At 39.2% G+C, this 16,647-nt stretch overlaps 1 protein-coding gene across 4 annotated transcripts in view; it reads right to left on the reverse strand.

Annotated features, from left to right (window-relative positions):
- Positions 1-16,647, reverse strand: part of KATNA1 (katanin catalytic subunit A1) — a 20,331-nt gene that overhangs the window by 2,757 nt on the left and 927 nt on the right. For 2 of the 4 annotated variants that reach the window (XM_017739627.1, XM_017739626.1), the window contains exons 2-10: positions 11,906-12,080; positions 11,029-11,186; positions 8,946-9,129; positions 6,955-7,076; positions 5,026-5,131; positions 4,530-4,688; positions 3,294-3,420; positions 1,654-1,788; positions 1,245-1,371 (exon numbers count right to left, since the gene is read on the reverse strand). In XM_017739627.1, coding sequence (XP_017595116.1) covers positions 1,245-1,371; positions 1,654-1,788; positions 3,294-3,420; positions 4,530-4,688; positions 5,026-5,131; positions 6,955-7,076; positions 8,946-9,129; positions 11,029-11,186; positions 11,906-12,076 — 1,289 coding nt within the window. In that variant the 5' untranslated portion in view covers positions 12,077-12,080. Of the gene's footprint in view, positions 1-95; positions 275-1,244; positions 1,372-1,653; positions 1,789-3,293; positions 3,421-4,529; positions 4,689-5,025; positions 5,132-6,954; positions 7,077-8,945; positions 9,130-11,028; positions 11,187-11,905; positions 12,081-16,456; positions 16,642-16,647 lie in introns of those variants that run through there. The other 2 variants (XR_001863760.1, XM_008637867.2) reach the window with 2 other exon arrangements.

The raw sequence follows: 16,647 nt of genomic DNA on the forward strand, positions 1-16,647 counted from the left end.
ACACCAAGACTGATCAAAAGAACACCACAAATTCATCTCACAAACCTACAAATGAAACAAACCTGCACAACACAGATTCAGAGCAACTAACATACCATTCTTTTCCTAGACACTGTGCAAGGAGGCTCCAAACTTCTAGCTCAGCCTGCAGCAGCCCTGCTGACAGAGCCTTTGGCAGCAGCTTTGTGTACAGGCTACTTGCTTTCATCCCTGTAGGACAGCACATTGTCCTCTCAGCTGTGCTGACACGTGTCTGCAGAGCCACGTTAGGAATCTAGGCAAGAAACGGATCCACATTTGAGGAAGTAGCCAGGAGGTGCCTTTACTCCAGCTCTCTCATCATGCTCAAAGCACAACCCCACAAAAGTTGGGCTGGAACAACTAGGAGCTGAAGCCTTGCCCTGCCACACTTCCATGCTACCTCCAAAGCCTGAAAGCAGCGTTACACAGGTGCTTATCAGATGACAACAGCACCTTAAGCAGCTTCAGTTCTCTGCCCCGTACTGCAGATCCCAGAGTTTGCCACTGCTGCAACTGTGCCAGTGCAAGTCTTTTAATGTGCATGGGACAACTGACACTTACCTCTTAATAGATCAGTCCTTTCCTTCCCTTTCCAATTTTTCAAAGAAAATATAACAGAAGGATTAGAAGGTATTTTTAGTCAATTATTTCAGGAATCTAGGCTAGAGAATATGCTCACAATTGTATGCCAATAGAACAGAGAAGATAGGGAAATGGAGCAGGTAGCAGAAAACTTTAGTCAGTCTCATCACAAAAACCAACGTGCTGAGTACACAGCTCTTGCACCATCACACAAGACTCTACACCTTTTCCATGTCATGAAGGAAGAAAACCCTGTGTTTTTACTTTAGTTATTCCAGCCTCTATCACTGTTGCCTCTTACACATGGATTTCTGCAGAAATTGTACAACCCCAGCAGAATGACTTCAACTCTACAAGTTAAAGTTTACCATCCTCTGGATAGTCCTCATGCATGGAATTTAGTGTACATGAAAGAAGGTAGAATTTTACCTAAACCACAGCGGATTAGATTACTAGGTTGCAACTACTCTTCAAACGGAAATTTAGGTAAGTATTAATGCAGTATTTCACCTTTTAGCCATACATAAAAGACAAGTTACAGTCCATTTTTATGCAATAACTTTAATCATGTAAACTGGTTACCTTACAGTTTTCCCAGAGTCTGCAGCAGTAGTAACACAAATGATGCAATGTCAACTTACCTGCATACATTGGTAATGTCTGCACCTGAATAACCCTCCATTTTCTCAGCTATGTTTGCAAGGTCAACATCGTCAGCCAGTTCCAGCTCTCGCAGATTTATTTTCAGGAGTTCCTCTCTACCTTTGGCTAACCAGAGAAAACAAAATTGAGTCTATACAATTTGTTTTCTGAAGATAAATAATAAATTGAAGGAGGATAAGAGAGAAGAATGAGAAAAAGGACACTGTACTTGCTACAAGAGTAAATGTTTATGTTTAAATTCAGCCTGGTTCTGAATCCGTAAGTGAATTTGCATACATGTATCAATTAGATTTTTAAACCAAGTGATCAAAACTAAAGCAATATTGATAAAGTTTAGATTTTAGAATTTTTAACTACTCCTCTACTCCTCTCCCGAATTCTTCATACCTGATGGTAAAGGAATGTAAATTCTCTTTTCTAGTCTCCGTCGTAGGGCTTCATCAATATCCCAAGGAAAATTAGTAGCAGCAAGTACCATGACCATCTTAGAAGGATCATCATTTTCAGTAGCCCCCCCAACACCTGCAATGGAGAAAAGAGGAGGTAAAATATACATATGTTTTCTGAAATTTCATGTATGGAGAAAACAGTTCTGTAGTATTAAAGCAGCTACTCTACTGCACTTTAATAAGCCCAAGCATAATAGAATCACCAAGTGCAACAGAGTTCGCTTTTTCATCTCTATGACAGCCTGCAAGCATAAATGGAAACTTGGTTTAAACAGGAGCAGGGGCAGAGGCCACTGCTCAGACCAGGAAGTTCCTCTCTATCATAGCTAGAATGGTTTTACAGGAGGTTGTTTGTACTTCTGCCAAAACAGTGGTTCAGTTTTCATGTCGACACCTTATAACAGCATGCAAGGAAACAAAACAACCCCCAACACCACCACCACACCAAAAACCAGACGTCCCTCACAGTATTCACCAACAGCCACACAAAAGCAGCATGACTTCCCTACAAGGTGTCCTCACTTCTGAATTCAGGCCACAGGTTCCACGTGTACAGATGGACTGTACAAACTGCTGAAGTAATGTTTAAATTTGGTGAACTAAATCACAACTTCTCAGAGACAGACAGAATACCTCAATTTCTAAACAGTATGAACCTGCTACAATAGGAAGAAGGTAATTTTCTTAAAGTTGCTACTCTCTGTTTCTACTGTTTTTGCTTAGAACAACAGGATTGGGCTGTGGGATAGCCATTGCACCTAGTCTGCTTGAGAACCTGCATATAAAACACTATTTATGAAAGCCTAAGTAAAAGGATTCAAATAGTTGTTATTAATAAAATCAGATTATGTACATACTTGACATGAGAACAGTATTACAGCTTTGCTGCTCTTTAAAGACAAAAATAAAAGGGTACCAACATCAGAGAAGGAGAAATAAATATGCAAATCTTCTGACTCCTGGAATTCTATCACAAATCAGTCCATAGATTAGCACTTTTCAGTAGTTCCTTTCCTTCTCTGTGCTCACCAGAATATAAAAAGGATGCCTCTACAGCAACTCTGCGCTGTTACCTGCTTTTGAACTTCGCTGATTTGTGAAATACTAGCCACACATCTGTAGTGAACTCAGTGTTTTAAAATGAAAACTCTCCCAACCACTTCTATGAAATAGATGATCTTCACTTTTATTTATATTTTTGGGAGAAAGAGAGATCCCGAAGAAGTTAAGTGTAATGCTGCCTTTGAAGTTTAAATTGGAACAGGTAACAGTTCTTTTGAACCACTTTTTACTTAAATTTTGAAGAAGTGAGTGACATGCCAGGCGAAGACTGAGAGAAACAGGGGGTTTTTCTGCTGCTCTTTTGAAATCATGTATTTTCTATTGAATCCTCCTTTTCTGAATCACTTTTGGCTCAGAGGCCAAAAGACTTAAACAACATCACTTGTAGCTTTTAACCCAAATTTCATGTAAGGCTTTCAAAAAACTGCTTCTGAAGAGTGAAGTTTTGAATGATTTTTGGTTTTTGTCCCTCAAGTTTCCTCCAGTCCAGCAGTTCCCAGTGATCAGGTTATTTACCATCCATTTGAACCAGCAGTTCTGCCTTCACACGTCGGCTGGCTTCATGCTCCTCTGAAGTTCCCCTGCGGCTACAGATGGAGTCTATCTCATCAATAAATATGGTTGTCGGGGCATAAAATCGAGCCTGAAGAAAGCAAAAGATAAAGAAGAAGCTGAGATAGCAGTCTACTCTCATTTAAGAAGTAGCAGCATATTCAGAGCTGAGTAATGATGTATTTACCCCATTCTATCAGCTCACAAGTATTGAACAATCCCCACCCTTTCCTCTCTTGGACCCCAGCACTCAGGTACAGAGCAGCTGTGCATTCATTCACAGCATTTGAGTAGGAGAGCTTTTGGCAAAGTCCTGTAGTTGCTAGGGCTATAAAAAAACATTTAATAAGCTATAGGCAGTTTTCCACATTAGGAGTAACATTTTTAGCTGTGAAAGTCATCACAGAATGCTTGAATAAGATTTCAGTTAAAGTTAGGATGAATGTTAAGCTGGGACACCATGACATGGAACCTGTCCAAGAGAGGTCAACTGCAAAATAACTGACCTTTTTGAAAACAAGAGCATTTAAAGACAAGGATCCAGGATAATAAAAAAGAGCAGTTGAGATGCTGTTCATTGTGTATCTGCATTTTTGACTAATCACATTAAATGAGCTGGTACCAGACCTACCAAACCATAATGTGAAAGATCTTTTACTTCCTGACTTTTCTGACTACTGTAACTGCAACTCTGCTTTCCCCTTCAGTACTGTGCAAACACTGCATGCAAACCTGGTAACACATGGAAAAATAAGGCAACTATTTTCTGAGCCCATTTCAAGATTATGTGCTCTGAAGCCAAATACAGTTTGGAAGGCCACTTCTTTTAAGCACAAACAAAAAACCACCCACAAAAACAACAAAACACAGCCTAAAAATAGGGTTCTCACCCAGAAAGCAATTAATTCCATCCCTATATTTACATTCAAGTATGTTCTGCAGCACTCACCAGCTTAGTGAGCTACCTCTAACATAGCAAGCTAACCCTGAAAATTAAAGATGACCTAATTTTTCAGCTTTTATAAATCTATTTAGGAATAATCTTGAAATGCAAATGGGCAAATCAGAAATGCCCCAAGCATTTGAAGCTTGGAGAGCCGTTTATGTATGCTATGAGTATGAAACCTTGGTAAGGTTTCATTGTTCCAGAGGTGATTCTACTTCATTATCTCACTGCTCATATTCAGAAACTTAAATCACCATTTCAAACAGCAGACGAACAAGTTTCTCAGATTCTCCTCTGTATTTTGAGGTAAGTGTGGAAGAAGAAACATTGAAAAAAGTTGTCTTGCATTCAGTGGCTACAGCTTTTGCTAGGAGGGTCTTTCCAGTACCAGGAGGACCAACCATCAGCACACCCTATTAATATGAAAAAGAACCACTTTTAGGACAAGAACCAAAACAGAGAACTTTACAGTTTGTTTAGTGTAATAGTAAAATACTGGATGTACACTTTCCCTTGAAAAGTTATTCAAAGGTAAGTAATGAATACTATTGCTTACTTGCAAACACGTAGCTGAAGACAGTGCAGGTATCTGGCTGACATGTTTGTCTTGCTGTTATTATTTACCATAAATTTTGCTACTAAAATGTGGAAAGAATTTACTTAAACTGTAAAACATTTGACATTTCTTACTCTGCCAAGATGCAATCTCAAAATCCTACTTATGATCACAGAAGCAGGTTTTTTTCATACCTTCCAGGGTCTTCTAATCCCCTTAAAAAACTCTGGCATCCACATTGGTAAAACTACAGCTTCCTTAAGCAGCTTTTTGGCTTCTACTAAATCAGCAATGTCATCCCTGACAAGAAAGAGAAAGTTGTTTGACAGATTCAGATGGCATGCAAGAGTCACTCCACAGCACAATTAAACTTACACACCAGCTCTCCCATAAACCCAATGCATTTTCCTGAATTATTTACGTTCTAATGGCAAAAGCCTGTAACAACTACAATTGGCATCTGGCAGGTAGACTCCAGCTGGATGCAAAAGCAAGAACGACATGAACTATTTCACTAGAGCACCACTGTCAGTATACACAGAAGAACAAGCAGAGTAAAGCAAGTTGGTGCAACTTAGGCTAACTACAGATTATGCTTTCTTCTTTTGCTGAGATGGCCCTGAAACTTAAATACCTTCTTTCATTGTTACAAGAACAACTTGCTGAAGACTAGTAAATGGAGTAGAATTAAAGAGAATTTTTAGAATTCTTTTTCAGAGTTACAAATGTATTAATTCTTAGATACCTTACAGGCTGGTCTTATTTCCTTGAGGGTAACTCTCAGGGCATTCCTCTTATCAGCAGGTGCCCAAGTAACATTTTGGTTTCAAAACGCATCTATATGAAGAATTAGTTTCAAATCTGAAGTCGTAATTTAAGAGTCAATATAAAAACTGAAACATATTTAAATATTAAACTGAAATATAGGACAGCTGCATGCACACAAAGTGTTTTGTGGGGCTGTTCAGGTTTTTTTAAAGCCTACTTTATTTGCCAAAAGATTTTTGCTCATTTAATCCTCACAAAACCACCTAAGCTTGGAAACATTTGAAACACAAAACAACCTTTGTATAAGGTTTAACACATTTATGTAAAGGTACTGGCACAGGATTTTATTTTATACTAGTGACCACATCACGTCCAGCAACATTTCAAAGGGTTCTGATATTGACATAGCTCCTTTGTTAATTGATGCCTTTTCCTGGTCTTAAAAGCAAGAGTCAGACACGGTTAGAAGAAGGAAAAGGGATTTTACCTTGGTATTTATTTTAAGGATCCTTAGGTGCACACGTCCAGGTCAAATGCACCTCAATGCACCTTGCAATGCACACCCCCAAAAGATCGGGTATAACATTATAGGTTTTACTAATTAGCATATCTATCAAAAATTCCCCAATGAGAGACTCCAATGAGCCCCCCTCCCCAAGGAGCCTCACCCTGGATGGTTCTATCTTAGTTTACAGAATGTGTTCTGGAGAGGACCTTGGGGTCTGGGACACACTGATCCCTAACTACAAAGCTTCTAAAATGTTTAGTCTCCTAGCTTGACAAGTCCAAGAATGTAGGCAAAAAGCACTAAAGAATACAGAAGTTGTAAAAAAGGTATAACAGGGGTATAAAAGAAAAGGCAAAAAATCTTCATGGCATCATAATCAGTTTTCTGTCTTGCTATGCCCCAGAGTAGCAAAACAGTTTTTCAAATCAAGAGACACTGACAGACATTAGAAAGTTTTACATTGCAAAAGAGTATCTCAAAAATTGATTTTAGGACTCTCAGAAAATTTTGGTAAGCTTCATATGGCCAGGTTGGAGAGGACTTTAGGCACTCTGATCTAGGTAAAGATGTCCCTGCCCATGGCAAGGACTGCTTAAGCTGATCTTTAAAGGTCCCATCCAGCCCCAACTATTATATGAAGCTATGTGTGGGGGGGGGGGGAAAAAAATTGAGCTCTAGAAATATTCAGCTACATAAGAAGTTTAGTTGCCTATTCAAAGGCAGTAAGGAAAAGCTGTATATACTTTCCTTACGTAAGTATCTGATAAAATACTTAATTCTTGTCATATCATGTAAGAGGGAATAGAAACAACAACTCAAGAGGCTAAACAGCAGTACTCAAACTTACCATCGAATGTTGGGATTCTGAGAAATTATATCTCTTTCCAAAGCTTCTACTAAATCTTTGTCATATCCAGTACTATCAAATTTCTTTGGTTCAGACTCTGAAATCTCTGATGCGGATTTGTTCTACATATAAAGGATATAACAATGTAAATACATAACAATGGTTATGCTACTAATTAGTTTTTATCACAATTCCATAACAGCATCATATTTTTAGAAGGTGGCAACATAAACCAGCATGAATTATTATGAAGCATCCACATTACAGCTGCACTGCAGGATGGATCTGTGTGTTTCACCCAGATTTCTGTACTGCCCTTGTTCCATTTCCTTCTCCCCAAAGCCAGCATATTGCACTGATGCAGTTTCTTTGCTTTGGTACCTAATCAAAACTGCATACACCTATCCCAGTGTAACAGTTTCTGCCTCTTCTCCCAGAGAAACCTAAAACTATCTGAGACAAGGTAGCAGGAAATAATGCGTAAGACTGGACCACGAAGTGTCACACTGAGAGTATCTCAAATTCTCTAAGTGTCATAAATATGCCATGTGTGTGGGACACAAAAAACAAAATTAAGTGTGATTTCCATATGTAGAATGAGCAGAGGTGATCTGCAGGGAGACCACAGGGGTAAAACCAGAGCTAATTAACTGATACAGAAGCATGGACATGAACAGCAGAGAAGCAGCTCTGCAGCAGAATTGAAGCAAAGAAGCTACACAGTTGAAAGGGCTCAAACAGCAGAAACCATGCAACTGAAGGGAAATAAAATGCACTAGACATACCCTGGTTTTATACATTTAACAGCAAGCACTGGTGATGACAGAACAACTGTAAAAGAGAAAAAGAGACCTATCCTGTCTCTCTGTGGGTATATTCTGATGGAGAGAGTATTATCACTCAAAGACAATCTAATTTAGCTCCTAATAAAAGTAGCAGCTTACACAGCTAAAGAATTCCACCCTTGTAGATTATGCTATCTCCACAGGCCATGATACCTGGCCACAACTTAAGGCTGCTGAAGCTAACAAACTATTGCATGGATATTTGATTTCTTTAGACTCTGGAAAACTAGGAATCTACTGTTTCCTGTAAGGTCTCTTACTTTGGTCATCAGCTACATTTATGGAGACCAGAACACAAAGTGAAAATTAAAGCACTCTGATTGCCAAGAACAGATCAGAGTTCAAGTATGCTGGGGTTTTGTTCATCTAAAACTGAATAGAGTATGGAGCTAGCAACAGATCTCAAAAAAAACCAAAAAACAAAAAAAAACCCCACAAGACTCTCCTTTAAGGATTAAGTAAATCTTGAAATGCTTTGAAGAGGCAAGTCAATCTTGCTTTACATTATACTCAAAGCAATTAAGCCACAAAGATGTCCCACTTGAATGAGTGCCACCAGGCTCCATCTCAGAAATCCAGTGGTATTAATTTTAAACGACTGCCTTCAAGTTGCCGTAAACACGTCACAGAATCACAGAATGGGTCAGGTCAGAAGGGACCACAGCGGTGGTCCAACCTCACTGCTCAAGCAGGGTTGTCCCAGAGCACATGGCACAGGATTGCGTGCAGACGGTTCTTGAGTATCTCCAGTGAGGGAGATTCCACAACCTCTCTGGATAACCTGTTCCAGTGCCTCGTCACCCGCACAGTAAAGAAGTTTTTCCTCATGTTCAGCTGGAACTCCCTGTGCATCAGTTTCTGCCCACTGCCTCTTGTCCTACTGCTTGGCACCACCAAGAAGAGCTTGGAAACACCCACCTTCAGATACATTTACCAGATCCCAACTTCCCAGAGCAACTGTTTGTTTTTAATTAATCCATAATCAACACTGTGCACAAAGCAAAGACACCCTACAAGGTAAGATTCAAATCAGCACGCTGACATGAACAGAAGAAACATTTTATAGGGATGTCATTTTAGAATACACTCAGTAGTAAGAAAGCAAGTCTGACTTTCAGAACTCCATGAAGTTATTTGCAAGTTTACCTTTTCCTCTTTTCCTTTATTTTGCTGATCCTTTTTTTCCCGGCTGCGGACTGCCTTCCCTTTATCACTGGGATTTCGAGAGGATGGACGGTGAGAGCCTCTGACAGCTGCACTTACACGATTATTGTGAGCTCTGCAATCACTGCACGGAGCAGACTGACGCTTCCTGGGTCCTGGCGAAGGTCTAATTAGTTGTAACATATGCAAAAAGCCTCAGTGTAAGGCCACTGGTGAGCACTACCTAACCAAATCAACTGGTTACAAACTGAAAAGCCATTTTGCTCAAGATAAAAATCTGTATGTCAGAAACAGCTATATGTCAAGAACAGGTATTTTAAGATAGTCAGTAAAAATCCATTTTCCCTTTGCCACAAGCTCAGGGTCCACTTTTTAAAACAAGTGCTTTGCTTTGTATATTTCATCAGTAAAAGTAATACGCAACCTAGAAAAAATTAACAAACAAAAAAATTCTGCTTATCACCATGGTCCTCACTTCTCTACACAAAGAAATGTAAAGGTTTTGTGGGAATGACAATTTTATTTTCATTTCCTTTTGCTCCCACTTCCTTTGAAGAAAAACATGTATGTGAGGCCTCCAGTTGCTGGAAATGAAACTGCTTCTAGAAGTGCCTGGGAATAAACCACTATTGTGACTGGTATTATGGACTTCTTTTTTAAAATTCAGTTTCTTTCCCATACAAGTCCATTACTCTCACAGATACACTTTTTCCATGGGCCCCCCTAAAACTTCGGCATTAATAAGCTACTAGCCAAGTTTAAGTTCAGGGATATTTCCAGAGAACGGAAAATCTAAATCTTTGATTTGGAGAGCATTTACTGAAACTAAATGATGTGTTTTGATGCATCGTTTAAGATGTGTCAGGATCCTTCACATAATACCTTCACAGAAATTGTCTTTAATTGATTCACAGCAATGAGTTTGTCAGAACACTACAGATCTCTTCAGGATGAAATGCATATTACACTACATGAATATGCTGATGGTAAGACCATACGTGTTAGGAGTATTTTCCTTCTCCAAGTGGAATTTCTACCAACCTATTTGTATTTATGAACACCTACGGATTCCACCCCAAAGCTCAAAATACACAGTGTGATTCCACACCTAATTTCCACCTCAGTTTGTGAGTTCTGCTATCTCAAGATGGGAATTGATGCAACACAGCCCAAGTTTTCACTGTGGCTTTTTCATATTGCCACAATTCAATACTTCAGCAGCTGGCAAGACAAATGGAACAGGAACAGTTCTCTCAAGACCTTCCCTTTTTATAAACATGAATTTGTGTATCTTTTCTCTAGAAACCCTCAAAACATTAGGAAAGTTCCACCTCTCAGACTTTATCCTTCCATAACATTTGACTGAATTTGGCTGTGAGTATTCTAAAGTTATTAAATGAGATATACAGAAATAATGTGATCACACAGGACCCATTTCTTTCAGAAGGCAGGCTTAAAATAAATCAATTTAAAAATAGACATTAAAATGTACCCATAAAGACTGAAGGTATCTCTCTGTGAGAAAACCCTTGTAAGTTCAAAGCCTCAAACAATAATTTGACAATACAGCTGAAGTAATCTGACAATCACTTTATGTCAAAATGCACAGTTCTGTGTCTGCTCTGCATGTACTCCTGTTCCCTCCTCTGTGCTACCACTGGCATATGTTAGAACCTCCAGTGAACCAGCTCAGGCAGCTACTCACAAAAAAAAAAAGAAAAAAAGCCAAACAAAAACCAACTAGACACACAGAACAATGTCTTTAGCATCCTGAACCAGCTAATTAATGCCAACAAAGACAAAAGGGAAATAAAAAGTCAAAACCAAACAACTCAGCCAACAGCGGGTAGGGGAAGAAGCTTGACACTAGTCAGGCCAATGTAAGATAAAACCCCCAGAACATTCTGGATTAGGCTGCCTCAAAATGACACCTCCTTCACCACAAGCTGCTGGTGCGAGTGTTACACATCTAAGTTCAAGAACAAAAATTACACCATAACAGGCTGAAGTCAAAGCACACTTTGTCCTGATAAATATTAATTTAGGTCTTCAGGTTTCCTCTTACCTACGTTCAGCAGGTACTGGCAAAGACCAGACTTCTGCATCGTGAGCTGGTAATTCTTGTTGCGAGGCTTTCAATGGAGTATTGTCTAGTTTAAAACTCTCCAGTGTTTTCATTATATCTTTCACATGCTTAGCTTCCACACTTATCTCCTGCCAAACCTGATTAAAAAAAAAAAAAGGTAGATTAGGCACATTAAGCACACTGGAAATAAGTTTGTAACAGTCCTCTGTTCAAGCCCATGTAATGCCTGGATGGATTCCACAGGGTTTAACAAGCTACCTAATTCTACTTCAATAAACAAGAATTATGCACATTAGATACTAAGGAGGTTTTTCTGCCTTCCTCAGCACATTTAAAGGACAAACTGAGAGATTTTGGATTTAACAAAGACTTTTGACAAATTCTGCAGATTAAACAGGTATGACAAAACCTAACAGACTAAATATCAATCAGAAGTATCAACCTAATAAACAGAATACCAATGAAAAGAAATTATGGTTTTTGTTGAGGACAAATTAACAACTCACTTGCTATTAAAGACCTTAGCCCCACTAAAACATTGGGGGAAATAAGACCCAAATGATACCAGACTAAAAAATTTCAGCATAACAGGCACTCATCAGCAAGTAGACAACAAGGCAGACAGTGCACTGGCTCCCAAGGAGCATGTTGCATTGACTGTTCTGCCACTGAAAGACAAGTCATAAAGATGACTTAAACAAGTCTATGTAACAAAAAAGAAGCCTATATATAACAACACTTGTTTATTAGAGAATAGGGGTAGGTCTTTTTATATTTTTGTTTACAATAAGATAGGCAATTCTTGCTACTTCAATGCTTTCCTCCCCCCAAAACGTCCCAGAAAAGTGTAATTTACCTGCTGCCATTTCTGTTGCAGATAGGTATCTCTCACAGAGTACAGATACTTATTCATTTGGTCAAGAACTCCCTGGTAGTAGACCATTGCAGAGTCATAATTTCCCAGTAAGGCATATTCACGGGCCAACTTCACATTCTCAATGATCATAACAAGGCTCATGTTCAACATGAAGCTGAAAAAAACCAGGAAATATTAAGTAAAAAAACCAACCCAGTACTGGAACAATTTTTTTGAAGTATTTTCATATGCTTATTAGCTCATTTGGCATACCAAAATAAAGAAGCTGAAAAAATACCAGATAGAAAAAAAAGGCCTAAAATTAATGTCATCTGTATAAAAAGAGAACTGATATTCTGTTACTAGAAATTAAACTTTTCATGTCACAGCTTTGTTTCTTGTCACAGAGATTCTGTCAAAAAGCCCATATAAAATATGCAGATTTAAATGCACTGTTTCAAGTCACAATTGCATACTCTCCCTGCCTCTTTATTCTATTGTAAGATAAATTAGTATTTTACTGTGGTTTAAAACAAAAAACACCCATCAAGTAATAAATCAAAGCTCTTCTTCCTAGTGCATTGTGTTTAGTTAACTTTTTTTTGTCTTAACATTCCATGCATGTGAGTTTTAACAGTCTAATTTTTGCCTTGCGGAAAACACTGTTCTTCCATTAGTTTGATTTTACAATTCTTCAATTTTATTTAATGTTTCTTTGTAACAAATATCCATCTTCCATGCCAAGCTTGCATCTTTCTATCACTTTCCTTCTTACACTTAAAAATAAACCCTTGAAAAACATTGAGGCTGTTTAAGTTATCACTGAAAGTAAGCAAAAGCCACAATTAAACATTTAGTGTGTAACTACCCATTTTATTTAACATATTGTTCAAACCATGCTATTTTTCCCTGCCAGTGGTGGTTGTTCATGGTTTTTTTGGAGCAAACATCATAGACTGTGACTACTTCCACTTTGTAGCACTAGCAGAATCTGTGCTTTTAGATTAGAATAGCACAGAAGTATTATTTACACAAGTAGAGTAGAAGTAGTACTCATTCTTTACAGTGCCACTGTCCATAGAGCAGTCTCCCATGTTACTGTCAGTGTCTTTAATACACCCCATCCCCTTCTCTAAGACACCTGCACTGTCTCCACTTTTCTTGCCTCTTATGCACCAAGAATGCCACTCACCTCCTAATTTCTTAACCAGGCACAGAAAACATTAAAATCAGCAAATAAACATGCCTGCAAGAGAGTTGTCCTGCTCTCATTTTGGTACCTGTACCCAGTGCCAGGAAGAAGCAACTGCAGACAAGCAATTCCAGCTAAGCCCTGGGATGAAGCACACTTGATACAGATCAACTATTTAAAGAATGTAAGAGGCACTAAATTCACATGCGCCATAAACAGACCTAAGATGGAATATATTTCAAGACCAGGTCAGGATCCAATTCAGACACATTATCAGAGGTTTCAGAAGCCACACTTTGCACACACCTGCCAACCTACTGCTAAAATGTGAGCTCTCCATTTTAAAAGGGACTGCTAAGTACAAATCAAACATTTTAGGGCTTTCACTCTTTTTTCTGACCCCTTTCCAAGTAGTTTTATGCACAGACACACAGCTCAGTCATTCCTGAGCCAACATCCTCTTCTTTTTTGCTTCCATCCTCTTCCTTCCCCAGCTTCCCTTGGAGCAGATAGCTGCTGTCAAAATTTTCGGTCTGAAACAGCAAAACTCTGGAAGCAGGGGAGCTGAAGACAGGCCTCTGAGAGCCCGCACCCATCCCTGCAGAAGGGACCCGTGGGGGTGAGCTTGGAAACCTGCTATCACACAACCTCCACCGTGTAATCTCACTCCAGCCAGACACTCGCCCAGCTGGCCATGATGTCTACAAGCTGATACAATTAATGTGACCACCAACTACAAAGACTAACATATCCCAGGCTAATTAGGCTGTGGAGACAGAGTTTGGCTTGGGAGTTTTGTTGGTTTTAACCTCAGGAGAAAGAGCTTGAAGATGTTTGTCAGCTGCTGTATGGATCATCACACAGATGTTACCAAAGTTCTCCCTGCTATATTTAGGAGCAAGCTTTTCCACTCCTGCTCATCCTACCAGATACACCTGTTTGCCTGTCCTGAGAATTCAAACCGATGACTAACACTACTGAAATCACAAGTTGAGCAAGATGCTAATAGACATTTTAAAAATCAAGTAATAGCAAGTTACTAAAACCAAACTAGACTTTTAAATACAGAGGGAAGTCACAGGTAACTTTTTTTCATTGAATGCTGTAGAGCAATCCAAGCAGAACAGCAACTCTATGTATCCACAAAAAGAAAAAAAAAGTTTGTAAGAATAGCTTTCATTTGGAAATGTGAAAATAACTATTTTTTTTTAAAAAAACCCCAAAACTAAAGAGGCTAAGCCAGAAATATATGAAAGCTTGGGAACAGAAGGGTAACACTGCACATAATAAAAGAGTAAATGAGATTTTCAGGTTAGAAAAGGCAGAGAAAGTAAGGACAGAAAGTAGAAACAGACATGTAAGCAGAATGAGCTAGTAACTCATGGGAAGAAAAAAAGAAAAAACAAGGTGCTCACGCAAGTTTATAATGCTACTGGAATCCACCTGTTTCATCAGTGGTATTGAAAATGCAACATAATTTAGTTTAAACTAGAAAACAAATTTAATTTGTTACTTCATCTTGACTCATAAGAGCAGAAGAGCTTGAAGTGGCTTCCAAATGCAAGACTCTTGAGTACAAGTGAGGCAGAAAAAGCTGCTGGCTCTGCTTATGTCTGGACATGCCACTGCTGCTGCCACTTGACTTCTGGCAGTGTCAGAGCTGATACACTAATCAGAGTCCATGGCTCTGCTGCACCTGTAACTGAAGATGCTAAAGCCGTTCTAAGGGGGAAAAAGAAGAGTTAGGGTACTAATCTGAAAGTAGACTGAAGTTTGTGGCAGAAGGTCACAATACACTGGGGCAGCTCAGCCGGGTGTAGGATGTGTGAGGCATGAGTACACACAAATCCAGAGTTAAACCAGAACTGAAGGGATTAAAACTCTCACAAAACGAATCCGACACTACTCAATAATTTTTAAAGTATTTACAAACACTTAGCAATATTGCGTATGTTTACAAGTCCTTGGTGCTATCACATAACAGGATGTCAAAGCAGCAGGTCTGCACTTATCAGCCGTGACCTTTCCATGAATCATGGACCAATGAAGTTATCTGTGTTCCAACAGCCACTAAAGCACTAAAAAGCTCGTAAAGTTTACAGTGAACAGGATACAAGGAAAATAACCTAAGCACTTTGTCTTGCCAGTTTAATTCTTCACTGTGTACAAACACACACGCTTCACAACAAGAATAATCACTCTTCACACTAGCTGTGAGTATGTAAGGTTCCCCAAAATCAACCCTTCTCTAGTAACAAAATACATTTTATCATTTGCTCCAAGGACCTAAAATATTTTTAGACTACAGAACAGCCAAGTCCAGCGAGGGTTGAACCTAACAAAAGTTCAAGATCCCTACGGCTTGTGAGAATGAGGTTTTGGAACTTTTTTTTGTATTTCATTTGAAAGATAACAGCCTGACCATTATCAAGAAAACACAGGGGATACTTCATGTTTTCCATAATGACTTCAAGAAATCAGCATAAGGAATAACTGTAAGTAATTTCTGCTCACAGTGATATGTTAGAATCCAGGAAACGGTAACTGAACACTGCATCAATCCTGTAACACAAAGAAAAACTTTAAAAAATAAAATACGAGATTGATATGCAGAGATGAGAAGTGAAGATTAACACTGGAGTGTATCAATTACTGTGGTGGACCTGCTGACTCGAAGAACAGCACGAGCCATACATGGAAAATACTTCCAAGGAGTTCTTCGCTCCAACCTCAATGTCTGCACTAAGCCAGAGCCTGAATTTTGGCAGAGTACACATGTTTCCATTATTTCAGCCTGCTATACAGGCTCTGACATCAAAGCAACCGTGTAATACTTGCAAAGTTCTCTTGGCAAGCCAGATGAGAAAAAAACACCCCAAAGTAACAGCTTTCAGGAATCAGTTTTTACTGAAGACATGATAACCTTGCATCATCTCCGAGCTCCATTCCAGCTTTAACACCTTTCCTCATAACATCCACGGCCAACATTTGGTATTGACAAGTGATTATGTCAATTACCTGGGAAGAAGAGCTGCCAGACTTACCGGACACTAAACAAAATGGTTCTCATTCCGTTGCTGTATTCAACAGTAACGGTAGCAAAAGAAGACCACAGCAGGCACAAATATAAATATACCTGGCCGTTTGTGCGAACAAACAAACAAACAAAAAATCAATCACTAGGCAGAGATACACTGGTAGCAAATGATTTTATGTTTTCCAGGCTAAGCCTTTCAGAAGACTTTATTAAACATGCTACTTACTCCCCGCTTCAGGGGGGCTAGCATTCTTTTTGATGCTCAATGTTAAATTAGCAAATTTCTTCGGAAGTTTAGAGAGGTCCGCGGCAGAATGGATACCTGGAATTGCTGCCCGCAGCTTCTCTCTGTCTGGACAGAAAATTTGCATCGTCGCAGATTCCTGCATATTAACAAAAACCCCCAGAACCAAAAAAGCAGGTGGAGGGTGAAGGGAGAAGGAGGAAGCAGAGCTCCGTGCCCGTGCCGGCAGCACCAGCAGCCCACCCAGGCGGACTGCGGAGGCCGGGAGC

Source organism: Corvus brachyrhynchos, unplaced genomic scaffold (assembly GCF_000691975.1).
Source record: "Corvus brachyrhynchos isolate BGI_N302 unplaced genomic scaffold, ASM69197v1 scaffold14, whole genome shotgun sequence".
In the NCBI taxonomy this organism is placed as follows: domain Eukaryota; kingdom Metazoa; phylum Chordata; class Aves; order Passeriformes; family Corvidae; genus Corvus; species Corvus brachyrhynchos.